This window comes from Canis lupus, chromosome 18, assembly GCF_011100685.1.
Source record: "Canis lupus familiaris isolate Mischka breed German Shepherd chromosome 18, alternate assembly UU_Cfam_GSD_1.0, whole genome shotgun sequence".
NCBI classification, from domain to species: domain Eukaryota; kingdom Metazoa; phylum Chordata; class Mammalia; order Carnivora; family Canidae; genus Canis; species Canis lupus.
This window is the reverse complement of record NC_049239.1, coordinates 40843731-40858268: the sequence shown is the minus strand read 5'-3', so window position 1 is coordinate 40858268 and position 14538 is coordinate 40843731. Positions and strand designations below refer to the sequence as shown.

The 14538-nt window shown below is 35.0% G+C and overlaps 1 protein-coding gene across 1 annotated transcript; it reads right to left on the bottom strand.

Annotated features, from left to right (window-relative positions):
* Window positions 1-2511: 2511 nt before the first annotated feature.
* OR4C10E (olfactory receptor family 4 subfamily C member 10E) lies at window positions 2512-3441 on the bottom strand. The gene has a single exon (NM_001388625.1). It carries the CDS (start codon window positions 3439-3441, stop codon window positions 2512-2514), a length of 930 nt encoding a protein of 309 aa, NP_001375554.1.
* Window positions 3442-14538: the final 11097 nt, after the last annotated feature.

The following is a 14538-nucleotide window of genomic DNA, read 5'->3' as shown; positions in this document are numbered from 1 at the left end:
CAGACTTATCAGAGATGATTCTGTTTTCCATAATTGCTAGCTTATCATGTGTGAGCATGTGTCTGCTATGTTACTCCTTCCCACCCAGGAATCTGGCATTCACATTTTAAACTGAACTATAAGGAGTCTATCTGTAAAATGTGAGTCTTTGGACCTGAAGAAATAAAGAAACAATTTAATAGACAATTCTGATTCCATTGCTCACTCTTCAGAAACTGTATGTAATGACCCATTGCCCTCGGAATAAATCTAACTTTATGAAGAACAGTACTGTATGTAGAATTCAACATAAGTTGACCTTAATATGATGATGGGACTAAATATGTGTATATTAGGTCAAACACAGCAGAGATTCTGAACCTGTCACATTTCAATTGTGAGGTTTTGACCAATTTGCTTCAAGTTCATGAACCTTTTTTATTAATCAATATGCACATTTTGGATAAGCAAATGACTCAAATGATGTTTTACCATGATACACCTGTTAGGATGGACAAAATATGGGACACTGTCACCAACAAATGCTGGTGAGGATGTGAAGCAACAGGAACTCTTATTTATTGCTGGTGGGAAAGCAAAATGGTTGGCCATTTGGGAACATGTTTTTTCAGTTTCTCACAAAACTAAACATGTCCTTACTGTATAATCCAGCAATCTCACTCCTTGGCATTGACCCAAAGGAGATGAAAACTTATACCCATATAAAAACCTGCTCATGGATGTTTAACAGCAGCTTTATTGATAATTGTCAAAACAGTTGGAAGCAGCCAAGATGTCCTTCAATAGGTTAGGATAGATAAAGTGCAACATCAGACAGTGGGGTACATTTCAGTGCAAAAAGAAATAAGGTATAGGCCATGAAAGGATGGGGAAGAACTTTTCAATGTTCTCTCCATGGTCCTTAGCATTCAGCTTAAACACAATCACGAGACTCTTCTTGATCTTCCCTGTCACTAATTTTCCATTTTCGTATTTTACTACGCAGACTTTTACAAGCTCAGTGTCCAGCTTAGAACCCAATACACAGGAGTTGTTCAATAATTAGTTATTGAGTGAATAGCTATAACCATATTGAATTAATTAGGTTTTCTGCATACACTTTTTCACCCCCTGGCGTTTGTTATACATCTTTTCCCAAAAATACTCTCAGCCTAACATAGGCCTTTTCACTCTGATGATTCCCCTTCATCCATTTTTGATGTCTTTTCATCTAGGAAATCTTCCTGACTCCCGATCTTTGCTGTGTGTCCCCCAAACATGCTTTCCTAGCACCCTGTGCTGCCACTACCTTACCATTTATTAACAGGATGTTGTCCCTTTCTGCTCCTCTCTGGGTCTTTCTCTGTGGGTTCTAAGCTCTGTGAAGGCAAGACCAGGTTCCTCTCAATTCATCATTGAAGGCCCAGCAACCATCAATGTCTTTGATATATTCTTTGGACTTAAGAAACTTCTATTGATGAATGAGAGAGGGATACATTATCAAATATAAATAAATGGAATATATTTATTCTCAAGTTGTTTTGCATGTAGATGGAACCACACACATATTTTTAAACACAGCTTTTCATAATGAAATGTTACAAGTAAACTAATTAACAGAGTACAATGACATGAACAGCTCACATTCATAAGATGAGGAAATCTTGTTGAGAGCATGGTGAATATCAAGGTAAGCTGTTTGCTCCTTCACTGAGAATCTCCATTTCAATTTCTTTCTCATTACACAGTTTAAGCAGAAGTTAAAACAAATTGTGGTTTCTCGAGGAGATCTACCTAGAATTCTCAAAAGTCTTAATCAGATAAGAGTAGGAAAAAAGTCCCTTGTGTCCAGTACTATTTCTTTGCTCTACAATTTCTTGCCTTTATTCATCTTCCTTTATACCACTATTTACTCATTCAATATTTATTGCACATCAGACACACTGTCTTATCAAAAAATTTTTAATAAGTAGTTAAGTACTCTGTAGAGTGTGACTCTATTTAATAAATAGGAATTCTTCTCAAATAATTAGATGTTGATTTATTTGGACCCTCATTCTATCTGATAGTTTAGCAGCATAAGATGGGTGATATGAGCAATACAAAATGACTTGACATCTAAAGGGAAATTTGGAAACTTGGGGTAATCTTAATTATCCCTCATAGGTCAAAAAACTCTTTGTTTCTATGACCCCATATTTATTTTTTACCATGATTTATTAAGCAACTTGTATTCATCAAGCCCGGTTTATAAAAATGAGCAGAATTATTAATAAAACATTAGAATTTATAGATGGTTAAAATATGTATAAGGTTTGTAGCATAGTCTGTAGTTGGGTTTACTCTTTCTTGCACATTTTTCTGCTCCACTCAGTGCAGGATCTATTATTCATAGCAGTTTAGTTTTTTGCTTTGTTTTGTTTTTGTTTTTTTTACTTGTAAGTATTCCTTGCTGAGATAATCTACTGGCAAATGCCAATGTCCTTTTGATCTTTTTCTTTCCATTGAATCAATGTTGAACTTCAGGCATATTTATTTCTCATCTGAAATAACTTTTCTACTGCACAATTTCCTAATGGCTTTTTGCATCTGATCATTTCTCAAGGCATAGATTAAGGGATTTAACATGGGTGTTATCATAGTGTAGAAAACTGCAACTGCTTTATCAATAGGTAAAGTAGCTGCGGGTCTCATGTACACAAATATGCAGGGCACAAAGAATAGGACGACCACTGTGATGTGGGAGACACAGGTGGAGAGGGCTTTGCGCTTCGCCTCCAAGCTGTGGTTCCTTAGGGAGCGCAGAATGACCACATAGGAGACCATGAGGAGGAGGAAGTTTAAGGCACAGATGAAACCACTGTTGGCAGCAACAAAGAACCCAAGAGTGTGGGTATCAGTGCAGGCAAGATTGAGCATAGGATTCAGATCACACATAAAGTGATCTATGACGTTAGGGCCACAGAAGGGTAGAGGGATGATAAAGAGGATCTGTATGGCTGCATGAAGAAAGCCTCCCACCCACACCACTGCCATGAGCAAGCCACACACCTGCCGATTCATGATGGTCATGTAGTGCAGTGGCTTGCAGATGGCCACATAGCGGTCATAGGCCATCACAGTAAGCAGGATGACATCAGCACCTCCAAAAAAATGTTCCCCAAAGATTTGGGTTATACATGCATTGAATGTGGTGGTCTTCTTTTCACGGAGTGAATCTACAATCAGTTTAGGGTTATTGACAGAAGAATAGCAGGCATCAATGAAGGAAAGATAGGCCAGGAAAAAGTACATGGGGGACCCCAATAATGGGCTGGTGGTGATAGCTGCCACGGTGAGCACATTTCCTACCACAGAGATGATGTAGATGATCAAAAACACAACAAAAACGATTTTCTGCATCTTTGGATTCTCTGTGAGCCCCAGTAGAACAAACTCTGTCACATTGTTTCTATTCCCCATTATTTCATATTATACTTAATTACATCACCTGAAAAAGAAATCCCTTTTGTTATTGCAAACTTGAATTTATTAAGCTTCTTCATCTAGTAAATAATAACAGCCTAGATTCTACTGAGTTGTTTATTCTCCATAAGTTTTTTTGAGATAGAACATAAGTTCTTTGTCCTTGAAGATTACTTAAATTATCTCCTGGGTGAAATTTCTGTTGAGTATAGACATAAGGAAATACACAGGCTGGAGATCTTCAGTGTATACTTCATCATCTGAGGTGACTAAGCCTAACATGAAGTAGTGTAGTGTACACAAGTGACAGGGAAGTAGATAAAGGGAGGTAGGTTATGATGTAAAGGCTAAGGATGCAAGGTTAACATATTTTCCCTTTGTCGTTAGGAAATGGGGCACCATGGTGAGACATTGAGAAGATAGGTAGAAAAGTGAAGATAAATTTGAGGAAGAGGAATAGAGCTATAATTTTAATGAAGATCTTCATGTGTCTTGGGTGAAGTAGGGTGAAGTTCAGTAAGGGGATGGAAGCCAGAGATAGAAACTCCAGTTAGGAGATTATTTATAATAGTTGACATAGGAGTAATAGGGCATTGGAAGTGGGTATGTAAAGAAAGTATACAAAAGCTACTATAAAAATAAGTTATAATGCTTATTGTTTAAATACCATAACATTATAGTTGCTAAATATATAATTGCAACATAGAACACAATTGATTGTTATGCTCATGGTATAGTAGCAAGTACTCTGTAAAGGATCCCATTTAATACTGAAAACATCCTGTGTATCTGGTATTATATTATCCATTTTGAATTGTGGATCAGTCTTAGAGACTTATGTTGGTGGTAATAATAACAGCAACAGTATTTATTAAAATTGAATATTTAGTGGCCTTGAGTGTTTCTGTACACATTTGCTGATTTAATCCCCACCACAAACCTGTAAGATAATTCCCACTATTGTTACCCTGCCAAGATCAAGATGCTAATTAATGTCAGAGCCAAGATTCGTTCTAATTATACTTAAAAATTTTCCTCCGAATTCTTTATTGCTATAACTTGCAATGTTGAACTAGTAACCTTTATATGACTGTAATAGTTATAATGGTCTTATTACTCCTGTAGAGGCAAATGTGTATAAGACAATTACATTAGCAGACACACACATACACATACACTGACATGTTTGAAGTGTCAATTATCAAATAAAATGTGGTACTGTACTCATTGAAAGGTCTTTTTACCTTGACTTCTCTCTCTCTCAGACCCAGTTCTCCCTACTACATTCCATCTCCAAAGAAAACCATCTGTAAAATGTTAAAAAAGGTTTCCACTGTTGTTAACTATTTGGTCTGAAAATCAAGAAGACAAGGTTAGAATTCTCATTTTTCCACCTGCATCTTCTTTTATCTGGAGTGCATTTCTAGCACATTTCATCCTTGTTTCCTCATCTGTAAAGCAAGATTAATAATATCCACTTCAAAGCTTTTGATGCAAATTGATTAAGGAAACATATTTGAATATATCACCACCATGTTGTACACACAGAGGACTTTCATCACCTTTTTAACTGTGTATGCACCTAAGATATACGAATGATTGACATTTTGAGTGTTAATTATTCGATAATTTAACTGTGCAAGATGTTTAGGAAGAATCATTTTAATTTTACTTTTCAAGAAGGCAGGGATGCCTGGTGGGCTCAGTGGCTGAGTGTCTGCCTTCAGCTCAGGGAGTGATCCTGGGGTCTTGGGATCGAGTCATGCATCAGAGTCCCTGAAAGGAGCTTCACTGTCCCCTGTCAATGTCTCTGACTCTCACTGTGTCTTTCATGAATAAATAAATAAAATCTTTTTAAAAAAATCAATGAATAAATAAGCCATAGGGACTCAATTAGCCATAGCTTTTGTTATCAGAAAGAATTAACCTTTCATGCTTAGACTAAAGAAATGATGGATCAGTGGCATTTATTATTCATACTTGTGTCTTTTTTATGTGAGAAATATATTTACATTTTGTTTTCACTCTCATTATGAGTCTAGATTATTAAAACACACCTCATTGCAAAAGCATGCTGTCTGGTGATGAAGAGTGGAGTCCTACAATTGGTTTCAGTTCCATGATTTTCAAATGTTTTCATGTGTCAGTTTAGATAGATGATATTTACCAAGTATCTTTTGAAGAAATGAGGTGAGGATGGAATACTGCATTACTATGTTTGAAGGGACTGAAGCAATGATTAAAATATAGGGGAAGTAACAATCTTCAAGATAATCAGCAATATTGAAAACTTACCATACAGACTTAGAAGACCTTAATGATGCTTTGGGGTGTTCAGAAATAATCCCATCTTCTAACTGATCTCTTCTTAGATAGTAACTTTCAATAGGAAAGCTACGACACACTCAGAAATTCTTCAAGTAATTTGATATCAAATCAACAGTTTTTAAGAAAGTGTTTTTATAAGTCAGAAGCTTCTCTTCTAGCCTATGTCCTCAAAAACTTTTTACAGAACACTTGGGATTTGAATTTAAAATGGATTCTTTTGAAACACTATGGAGAAATCATCTACAGATGGCTCTGGTCCCATAGGCAAAAAAGCAAGAAATGTGGAGGAAACACCTTCAAATGGCTTATTCTAACCATAATGAATCTTCCTCTGGAAATGTGGTCAACAAAAATCATTTTCACCTTACACTGCATGGATATTTAAAGAGGTTTCCATAAAGGTTCAAGGACCTTGTCTTATAGCTGCTACTTTCTCTCCCAGGAATTAATTATCTCCTCTGATGGAAAGACTTTGTCTTAGAAACCATGCTAAAGAGACATGTTAGACAAACATGAAATTTTGAATAGGGAATTGCATTCCATGTACTTTGAACCCAAGCATGTAAGAATCACCTTTTTCTATGTGAACCTGAGTTTTTAAGAAAGCTAAAGGTAAATAGAAAAATGGCATGATTCCAGTGTGGGATCTCTAATGTAGTTACCTGTTGACTCATGTCACAGAGAGAACTTCTGCCTTCTTAGCAATAATAAAACTTTTCTGGAACCTGCTACTGATTGCTTGAGAGCTAAAGCAGTGAGGGCATGAAATCAATGGTAGTCATTTTATACTTCTTCCCTCCAAAAGCTGTTTTTTTATTTTTCCATATTCATCAGGAGGCAGGAAGTAAATAGAAATTCTAAAAGGCTCTCAGTTTTCTTTGGGATTCATGGTTTGGTCAGTACAGAGTACTAGGCAACATTAAAATTGTGGAGAGAGATCAAAACACAAGAAGACTCCCAGTTGTTCCACATCTTTGTCACTTGGTACTGTTAGTTATTTCCTTTGAGTCATTCTAGGGGCCATGTGATGATGCATTATTGTGGTTTTAATTTGCTTTCTTTGATGACGTATGATGTTGATTTTTTTTAAATCTTATTATTGGCCATTTGTATACCTTCTTTTGTGTACTTTTGTTTGAGTCCTTCACATAATTTAAAAATAAGGGTTCTGGTTTCCTGGTTACTAAATTATAAATGTTCTTTACATACAATTCAGGTCTTTATCACATATATGATACGCATATATACAAAATTTTCAGCTACTCCACGGATTGCCTCTTCTTTTATAAATGGTGTTACCTGATAAGCACTGAATTTTAAAACTTTGATGAATTGCAATTTTTAATCTTTTCTTATAGTTCATGATTATTGTTTTATATCTAACAAATATTAAATATTGGTTGACCTCCAAGTTCAAAAAGAATTCTTCTGGAATTTCTGTGGATTTAGCTTGAACATTTTGGCCTCTGACTCATTTTGAGTTAATTTTGAGTGTGGTGTGAGGTGAGGTTGTGGTTTTAGATTCCTTTTTTTTTTTTTTTTCCTCTATGGATATCCCAATTGATCCGGTATAATTTGTGGAAAAGTCTATACTTTTCTCATTGAATTACTTGATATCTTTTTAAAAATTCATATACTCAGGCTTATTTCTGGGTGTTTTATTTGTTTTGAGGTCTGAGGGTTTATCCTTATGACAATACCACAGAGCATTGATAATGGGAGCTTTATAGCAATTCTTGAATTTAAGTAGATTAAGCATTCAAACTATGTTGTGGGGTTTTTTTTTAATGATTTTACCTTCTAGATTTCAATAAATTTGTATATTTCTACAAACATTTCAGATAGAATTGTTGATTTCTTTTAAAATATTCTTGAGATTGTTATTTAAATTGTATTGAAAACATGAAATAATATGGTAAAATTGGAGTCTTTTAACCCCAATGTCAAGGTATATTTCTTCAATTTTGTACTTTATTTTTCTCTGCAGTGCTTTCTAGTTTTCATATATATTTCTTGAATATACATGAATGAGTTTACAATTTATTCCTGGAAACCTGGGTGACTCAGTTGTTGAGTTGAGTATCTGACTCTTGATTTTGGCTTGGGTCATGATCTCAGGATCTTGAGCTTGAGATTCTCTCTCTCCTGTTCCCTCTACCCTCCACCCACACTTACTCTCTTTCTCTAAAAAAAATTAAAAAAATATTCCTCAATTTTGTTTTAAATATTTTACTTATTTATTTTAGTATTTCAGAGAGAAAGCACAAGTTGAGGGGATATAGGGAGAGACTGAGAATCTCAGGCCAACTCTTTGCTGAGCAAGGAGCCTGACAGAGGGCTAGATCTCACAACCACAAGATCATGACCTGAGCCAAAACCAAGAGTTGGACACTCAACCAATGGAGCCACTCAGGCACTCCTCAAAATTTTATGTTCTAAAATAATATTCTACATAATATTGTTTCTAATCTTAATTTCTAATTGTTGCAATTATAGAAGTATGTATGGTATTTTATCTTTACACTGCATCTTGTGACCTTACTAAATGAACTAATTAGGTCCATTAGAATTTTTGTAGGCACTTAACATTTTCTGCCTACATAATCAGGTCATCTTAACATAAATCTATTTTGACAAATTGCTTCTTCTTTTCCAATCTGCATGTCTTTACTTCTTTTTCTCATCTTACTGCAGTGACTAGAATATAAGGGACAATGCAGAAAAGAAATGATGGGTGGACATGGTTGATTTGTTCCAATCCTAAAAAAAGAATTTACTCTTAAATAATATAATACTTGTAGGTTTTATAGATATGCTTCTTATCAAGCTGAAAAAATTCTTTTCTTCATTTGTTAAGATCTTCTTTTTTAGATTTTATTTATTTGAGAGACAGAGTAAGAGAGAGAGCATGAGAGTGAGGTGAGGGGTGGAGGGAGAAGGTGGCTTCTGTACTGAGCAGGGAGCCCAATGCAGGGCTCAATCTCAGGACTCTGGGATCATGACCTAAGCCAAAGACAGACATTTAAATGACTGAGCCACCCAGGTGCCCCTGTTAAAGTCTTTTTTTAATCATAAAAATCAATAGAAATTTATCCAATGATGTTTATATCAACTTGAAATGACCTTTTAATTCTTCATTCTGTTAACTTAGTGAATTACATGGATTTTTAAATGTTATATCAACCTTTTATTCCTAGCATAAATTCTACATCATCATGGTTAATTATTATTTTTAAAGCAGCATCGATGGATTTGGTTGACTGGTATTTTGTTTAAGATCTTTGAGAATGAGTTCATAACGGATGTTTGTCATTTTTTTTTTCTTGTAATATGAATTTGGCATCTAGGCAATACCAACCTCATATATTAATTGTGTAGTATTCTCTCCATTTTCTGAAAGACTTTGTGTAGAACATGTATTATTTTATTTCTGGAGCCCATACAATGCTTTTAAATTTTAGGATTAACTTTCCATTTGACAAAAAGGGCTATTGATATCTTTGTAAAGGTTGCATGAAATCTGTAGATCACTTGAGGAATATTGCCATCTTATTTTATCGTAGTCTTCTAAGCCATGAATATGAACTGTGTTTCTATTTAATTAGGTCTTCTTTAATTACCCTCAAAAGTATTTTGTGGTTTTTCACAGAAAGTCTTTCATTCTTCCATTGCAGAATTATTTATAAAATCTAAGGTATGAAAATAACCTTACTATCCATCAATGGAGAATGGATAAAGAAAATGTTCATTTGCCATTCTGAAAATGCTGGGACCCTTAAGTATTATGCTAAATCTATTCTGTTTATGTTCCATAAGTAGAACGACAAATGCTGCATGGCATGTTGCACATCTGTGTACAACATGGTTTACTGAATATTTGAAACCCACTCTTGGGTCTGATGCTCAGAAAAAAAAGATGCCTTTCCAAATATGACTGTTCATTAACAATGCACCTGGTCACCCAAAAGCTCTGATGGAGATATTCAAAGAGATTCACATTTTCATGCTAATGTACATCTGTTATATTATATGGGCAAGGATTGGTTTTGATTTTGAAATCTTATTATTTAAGAAATACATTTTGTAAGGCTATAACTACTATAGATGGTGATTCCTTGATGGATCTGGGAAAAGTAAACTGAAACCTTCTGAAAAAGATCCACCATTCTAGATGCCATTAAGAACATTTGTAATTCACGGGAAGAGATCAAAATACTGACATTAATAAGAGTTGGAAAGTAGTTGATTTAAACTCTCATGAATGACTTTGAGGGGTTCCAGACTTCAGTGGAGGAAATAATTGCAGATGCGGTGGAAATAGCAAGAGAACCAGAATCCGAAGTGGAGGATGAGGATGTGACTGAATTGCTGCAATCTCATAATCAAATTTCAACATGTGAGGAGTTGCTTTTTATGGGGGAGCAAAGAAAGTGGTTCTTGAGATGGAATCTACTCCTGGTGATGATGCTGTGAAGATTGTTGGAATGACAACAAAAGATTTAGAAGAGTGCATAAAATTGTAGATAGAGCAAGAGCGGGGTTTGAGAGGATTGACTCCAGTGTTCAGAGAAGGTCGACTGTGGGTATAATGCTATCAAACAGTATCTCATGCTACAGAGAACTCATTTGTGAAAGGAAAACTCAATCAATTCAGCAAAACTCATGGAGAGAGAGAGGCAGAGACACAGGCAGAGGGAGAACCAGGCTTTCTGCCTGCTGCAGGACTCAATCCCAGGACCCCAAGATCACGACTTGAGTCAAAGGCAGACACTCAACCACTGAGCCACCCAGGTGGCCATACAGATCGGATTTTTGTCTCACTGTGCTGCATTACAGTGTTGAATAGAATGGTGATAGAAATGAGCATTTTGTCTCATTCTTGTTGTTAAAGAGAATGTATCTAACTTCATCCCTCTAAAATAACATTTTATGTAGGATTTTTAAGAAATATTATTTTTAGTATTAGGCAAGCTCCTTTGTATTAATATATTTTTGAGTTTTAATGGCCCCCATTAAAGTTTTAATGGCCCCCTTATTCATGGCCCCCACAACATTTTTATGATGAACTTGTAAGTTTATCACATGCTGTTTCTACATCTATTGAAATATATACTTGTTTTTTCACTTTTAATTTCCAGCTTGATGACATATTTTTCAAGTTTCTAATAATAAACTATTAAAGAATATCTGGGATAAAACTTGGTGATGGAACATTGACTTTTTATAAAGTTAATTTAATATATTATTAAGATTTTTATAGTGAACCTCAGAAGGAAAAGGATCAAAGATTAATTGTATTTCCTTGTAACCATAGCCTTGCAAAATGAATTAATGATAGTTTCATTTTTACTCATTTATGAGAAACTGTAAGAGAGTGGAATAATCTATTTTGAAAAACTATGGTAAAATCTTATAAATCCATTTGAGACTGGTATTCCTTTACTGGATTATTTTTGTTTAACTCTAGTTTTACTAGTTATAGACTAGTTATCTTCTGTATTTCTTCTCCGGTTAGTTTTGTTATAATTTTTTTGTAGAAACATGTTTTTCTGTTTATCCTTTAAAATTATTGGCATTTGGTTGTTGATAATGTTTTATATTTCTCCTTTCCATTTTTACCAATAGTTATGTTATTCTTCACTAAATACTATATCTTTTTCTTTTATATTGATCCATATTGTTAAAACTTCAACTATTTTGAAAGGCTTTTCAAAGATTCAATGTCAAAATTTATTATTTCTTTTGTATTTTTCTTTTTAATTTTCACTTTGATTTGCCTATGTGTTCTCCATATTACTTTTTGATGGGCTCCTGTCTTCTAATGATATATTCTTTTTCAGATTTTCTCTTTTCTAATTTTCTAAAATATTAAAATATTCAAAATATCCAATTTTCTAATATTTTCTAAAATATTTAAGTTATAATTTTCTTCAAAAGTACCACTATTCCTATATCCTATAGACTTTGGCAGACAGTATGTTCCTTATATTTCAAGTATAGGTAGATTCTTAAATTTCCAGTGTGATTTATTTCTTAACAAACTAGATATTTTGCAAAGTATAGTTTTAATTTCCAATATTGTGCTTGTCTGTGTACTTACGTTCATATTTACCTATATGTATATCTACTTATACCTTTTATTGTACTCAGAGTTTTGTAGAATGTCACATCTTTAAATATGGTGAAGCTTTTAAAGATAATCTAATATAATTATTATATGTATATCCCATCTGTGCATACAAAATAATTTTATGTATATTCCATCTATATATCCTTGTTAGATGTATAGTTATATATTATATATACTATATATAATATATATGATGTATATATCCATATACTTTTAAGTTCTATTGTTCAGATCTTTTATACCCTCTATACTTACTGCCTTCCTTATGCATCAATAATTGAAAGAGGAAGGTTGAAATCTTCCAGTGTCAAGGTACATTCATATTTTTCTTCATATGAATTTTTTTTTTTTTTTTTTTTTTTTATTTTTTTTTTTTATTTTTTTTTTTATTGGTGTTCAATTTACTAACATACAGAATAACACCCAGTGCCCGTCACCCATTCACTCCCACCCCCCGCCCTCCTCCCCTTCTACCACCCCTAGTTCGTTTCCCAGAGTTAGCAGTCTTTATGTTCTGTCTCCCTTTCTGATATTTCCCACACATTTCTTCTCCCTTCCCTTATTTTCCCTTTCACTATTATTTATATTCCCCAAATGAATGAGAACATATAATGTTTGTCCTTCTCCAATTGACTTACTTCACTCAGCATAATACCCTCCAGCTCCATCCACGTTGAAGCAAATGGTGGGTATTTGTCATTTCTAATAGCTGAGTAATATTCCATTGTATACATAAACCACATCTTCTTTATCCATTCATCTTTCGTTGGACACCGAGGCTCCTTCCACAGTTTGGCTATCGTGGCCATTGCTGCTAGAAACATCGGGGTGCAGGTGTCCCGGCGTTTCATTGCATTTGTATCTTTGGGGTAAATCCCCAACAGTGCAATTGCTGGGTCGTAGGGCAGGTATATTTTTAACTGTTTGAGGAACCTCCACACAGTTTTCCAGAGTGGCTGCACCAGTTCACATTCCCACCAACAGTGTAAGAGGGTTCCCTTTTCTCCACATCCTCTCCAACATTTGTTGTTTCCTGCCTTGTTAATTTTTCCCATTCTCACTGGTGTGAGGTGGTATCTCATTGTGGTTTTGATTTGTATTTCCCTGATGGCGAGTGATGCAGAGCATTTTCTCATGTGCATGTTGGCCATGTCTATGTCTTCTTCTGTGAGATTTCTGTTCATGTCTTTTGCCCATTTCATGATTGGATTGTTTGTTTCTTTGGTGTTGAGTTTAATAAGTTCTTTATAGATCTTGGAAACTAGCCCTTTATCTGATATGTCATTTGCAAATATCTTCTCCCATTCTGTAGGTTGTCTTTGAGTTTTGTTGACTGTATCCTTTGCTGTGCAAAAGCTTCTTATCTTGATGAAGTCCCAATAGTTCATTTTTGCTTTTGTTTCTTTTGCCTTCGTGGATGTATCTTGCAAGAAGTTACTATGGCCGAGTTCAAAAAGGGTGTTGCCTGTGTTCTTCTCTAGGATTTTGATGGAATCTTGTCTCACATTTAGATCTTTCATCCATTTTGAGTTTATCTTTGTGTATGGTGAAAGAGAGTGGTCTAGTTTCATTCTTCTGCATGTGGATGTCCAATTTTCCCAGCACCATTTATTGAAGAGACTGTCTTTCTTCCAATGGATAGTCTTTCCTCCTTTATCGAATATTAGTTGCCCATAAAGTTCAGGGTCCACTTCTGGATTCTCTATTCTGTTCCACTGATCTATGTGTCTGTTTTTGTGCCAGTACCACACTGTCTTGATGACCACAGCTTTGTAGTACAACCTGAAATCTGGCATTGTGATGCCCCCAGATATGGTTTTCTTTTTTAAAATTCCCCTGGCTATTCGGGGTCTTTTCTGATTCCACACAAATCTTAAAATAATTTGTTCTAACTCTCTGAAGAAAGTCCATGGTATTTTGATAGGGATTGCATTAAACGTGTATATTGCCCTGGGTAACATTGACATTTTCACAATATTGATTCTGCCAATCCATGAGCATGGAATATTTTTCCATCTCTTTGTGTCTTCCTCAATTTCTTTCAGAAGTGTTCTATAGTTTTGAGGGTATAGATCCTTTACATCTTTGGTGAGGTTTATTCCTAGGTATCTTATGCTTTTGGGTGCAATTGTAAATGGGATTGACTCCTTAATTTCTCTTTCTTCAGTCTCATTGTTAGTGTATAGAAATGCCACTGACTTCTGGGCATTGATTTTGTATCCTGCCACGCTACCGAATTGCTGTATGAGTTCTAGCAATCTTGGGGTGGAGACTTTTGGGTTTTCTATGTAGAGTATCATGTCATCGGCGAAGAGGGAGAGTTTGACTTCTTCTTTGCCAATTTGAATGCCTTTAATGTCTTTTTGTTGTCTGATTGCTGAGGCTAGGACTTCCAGTACTATGTTGAATAGCAGTGGTGAGAGTGGACATCCCTGTCTTGTTCCTGATCTTAGGGGAAAGGCTCCCAGTGCTTCCCCATTGAGAATGATATTTGCTGTGGGCTTTTCATAGATGGCTTTTAAGATGTCAAGGAATGTTCCCTCTATCCCTACACTCTGAAGAGTTTTGATCAGGAATGGATGCTGTATTTTGTCAAATGCTTTCTCTGCATCCAATGAGAGGATCATATGGTTCTT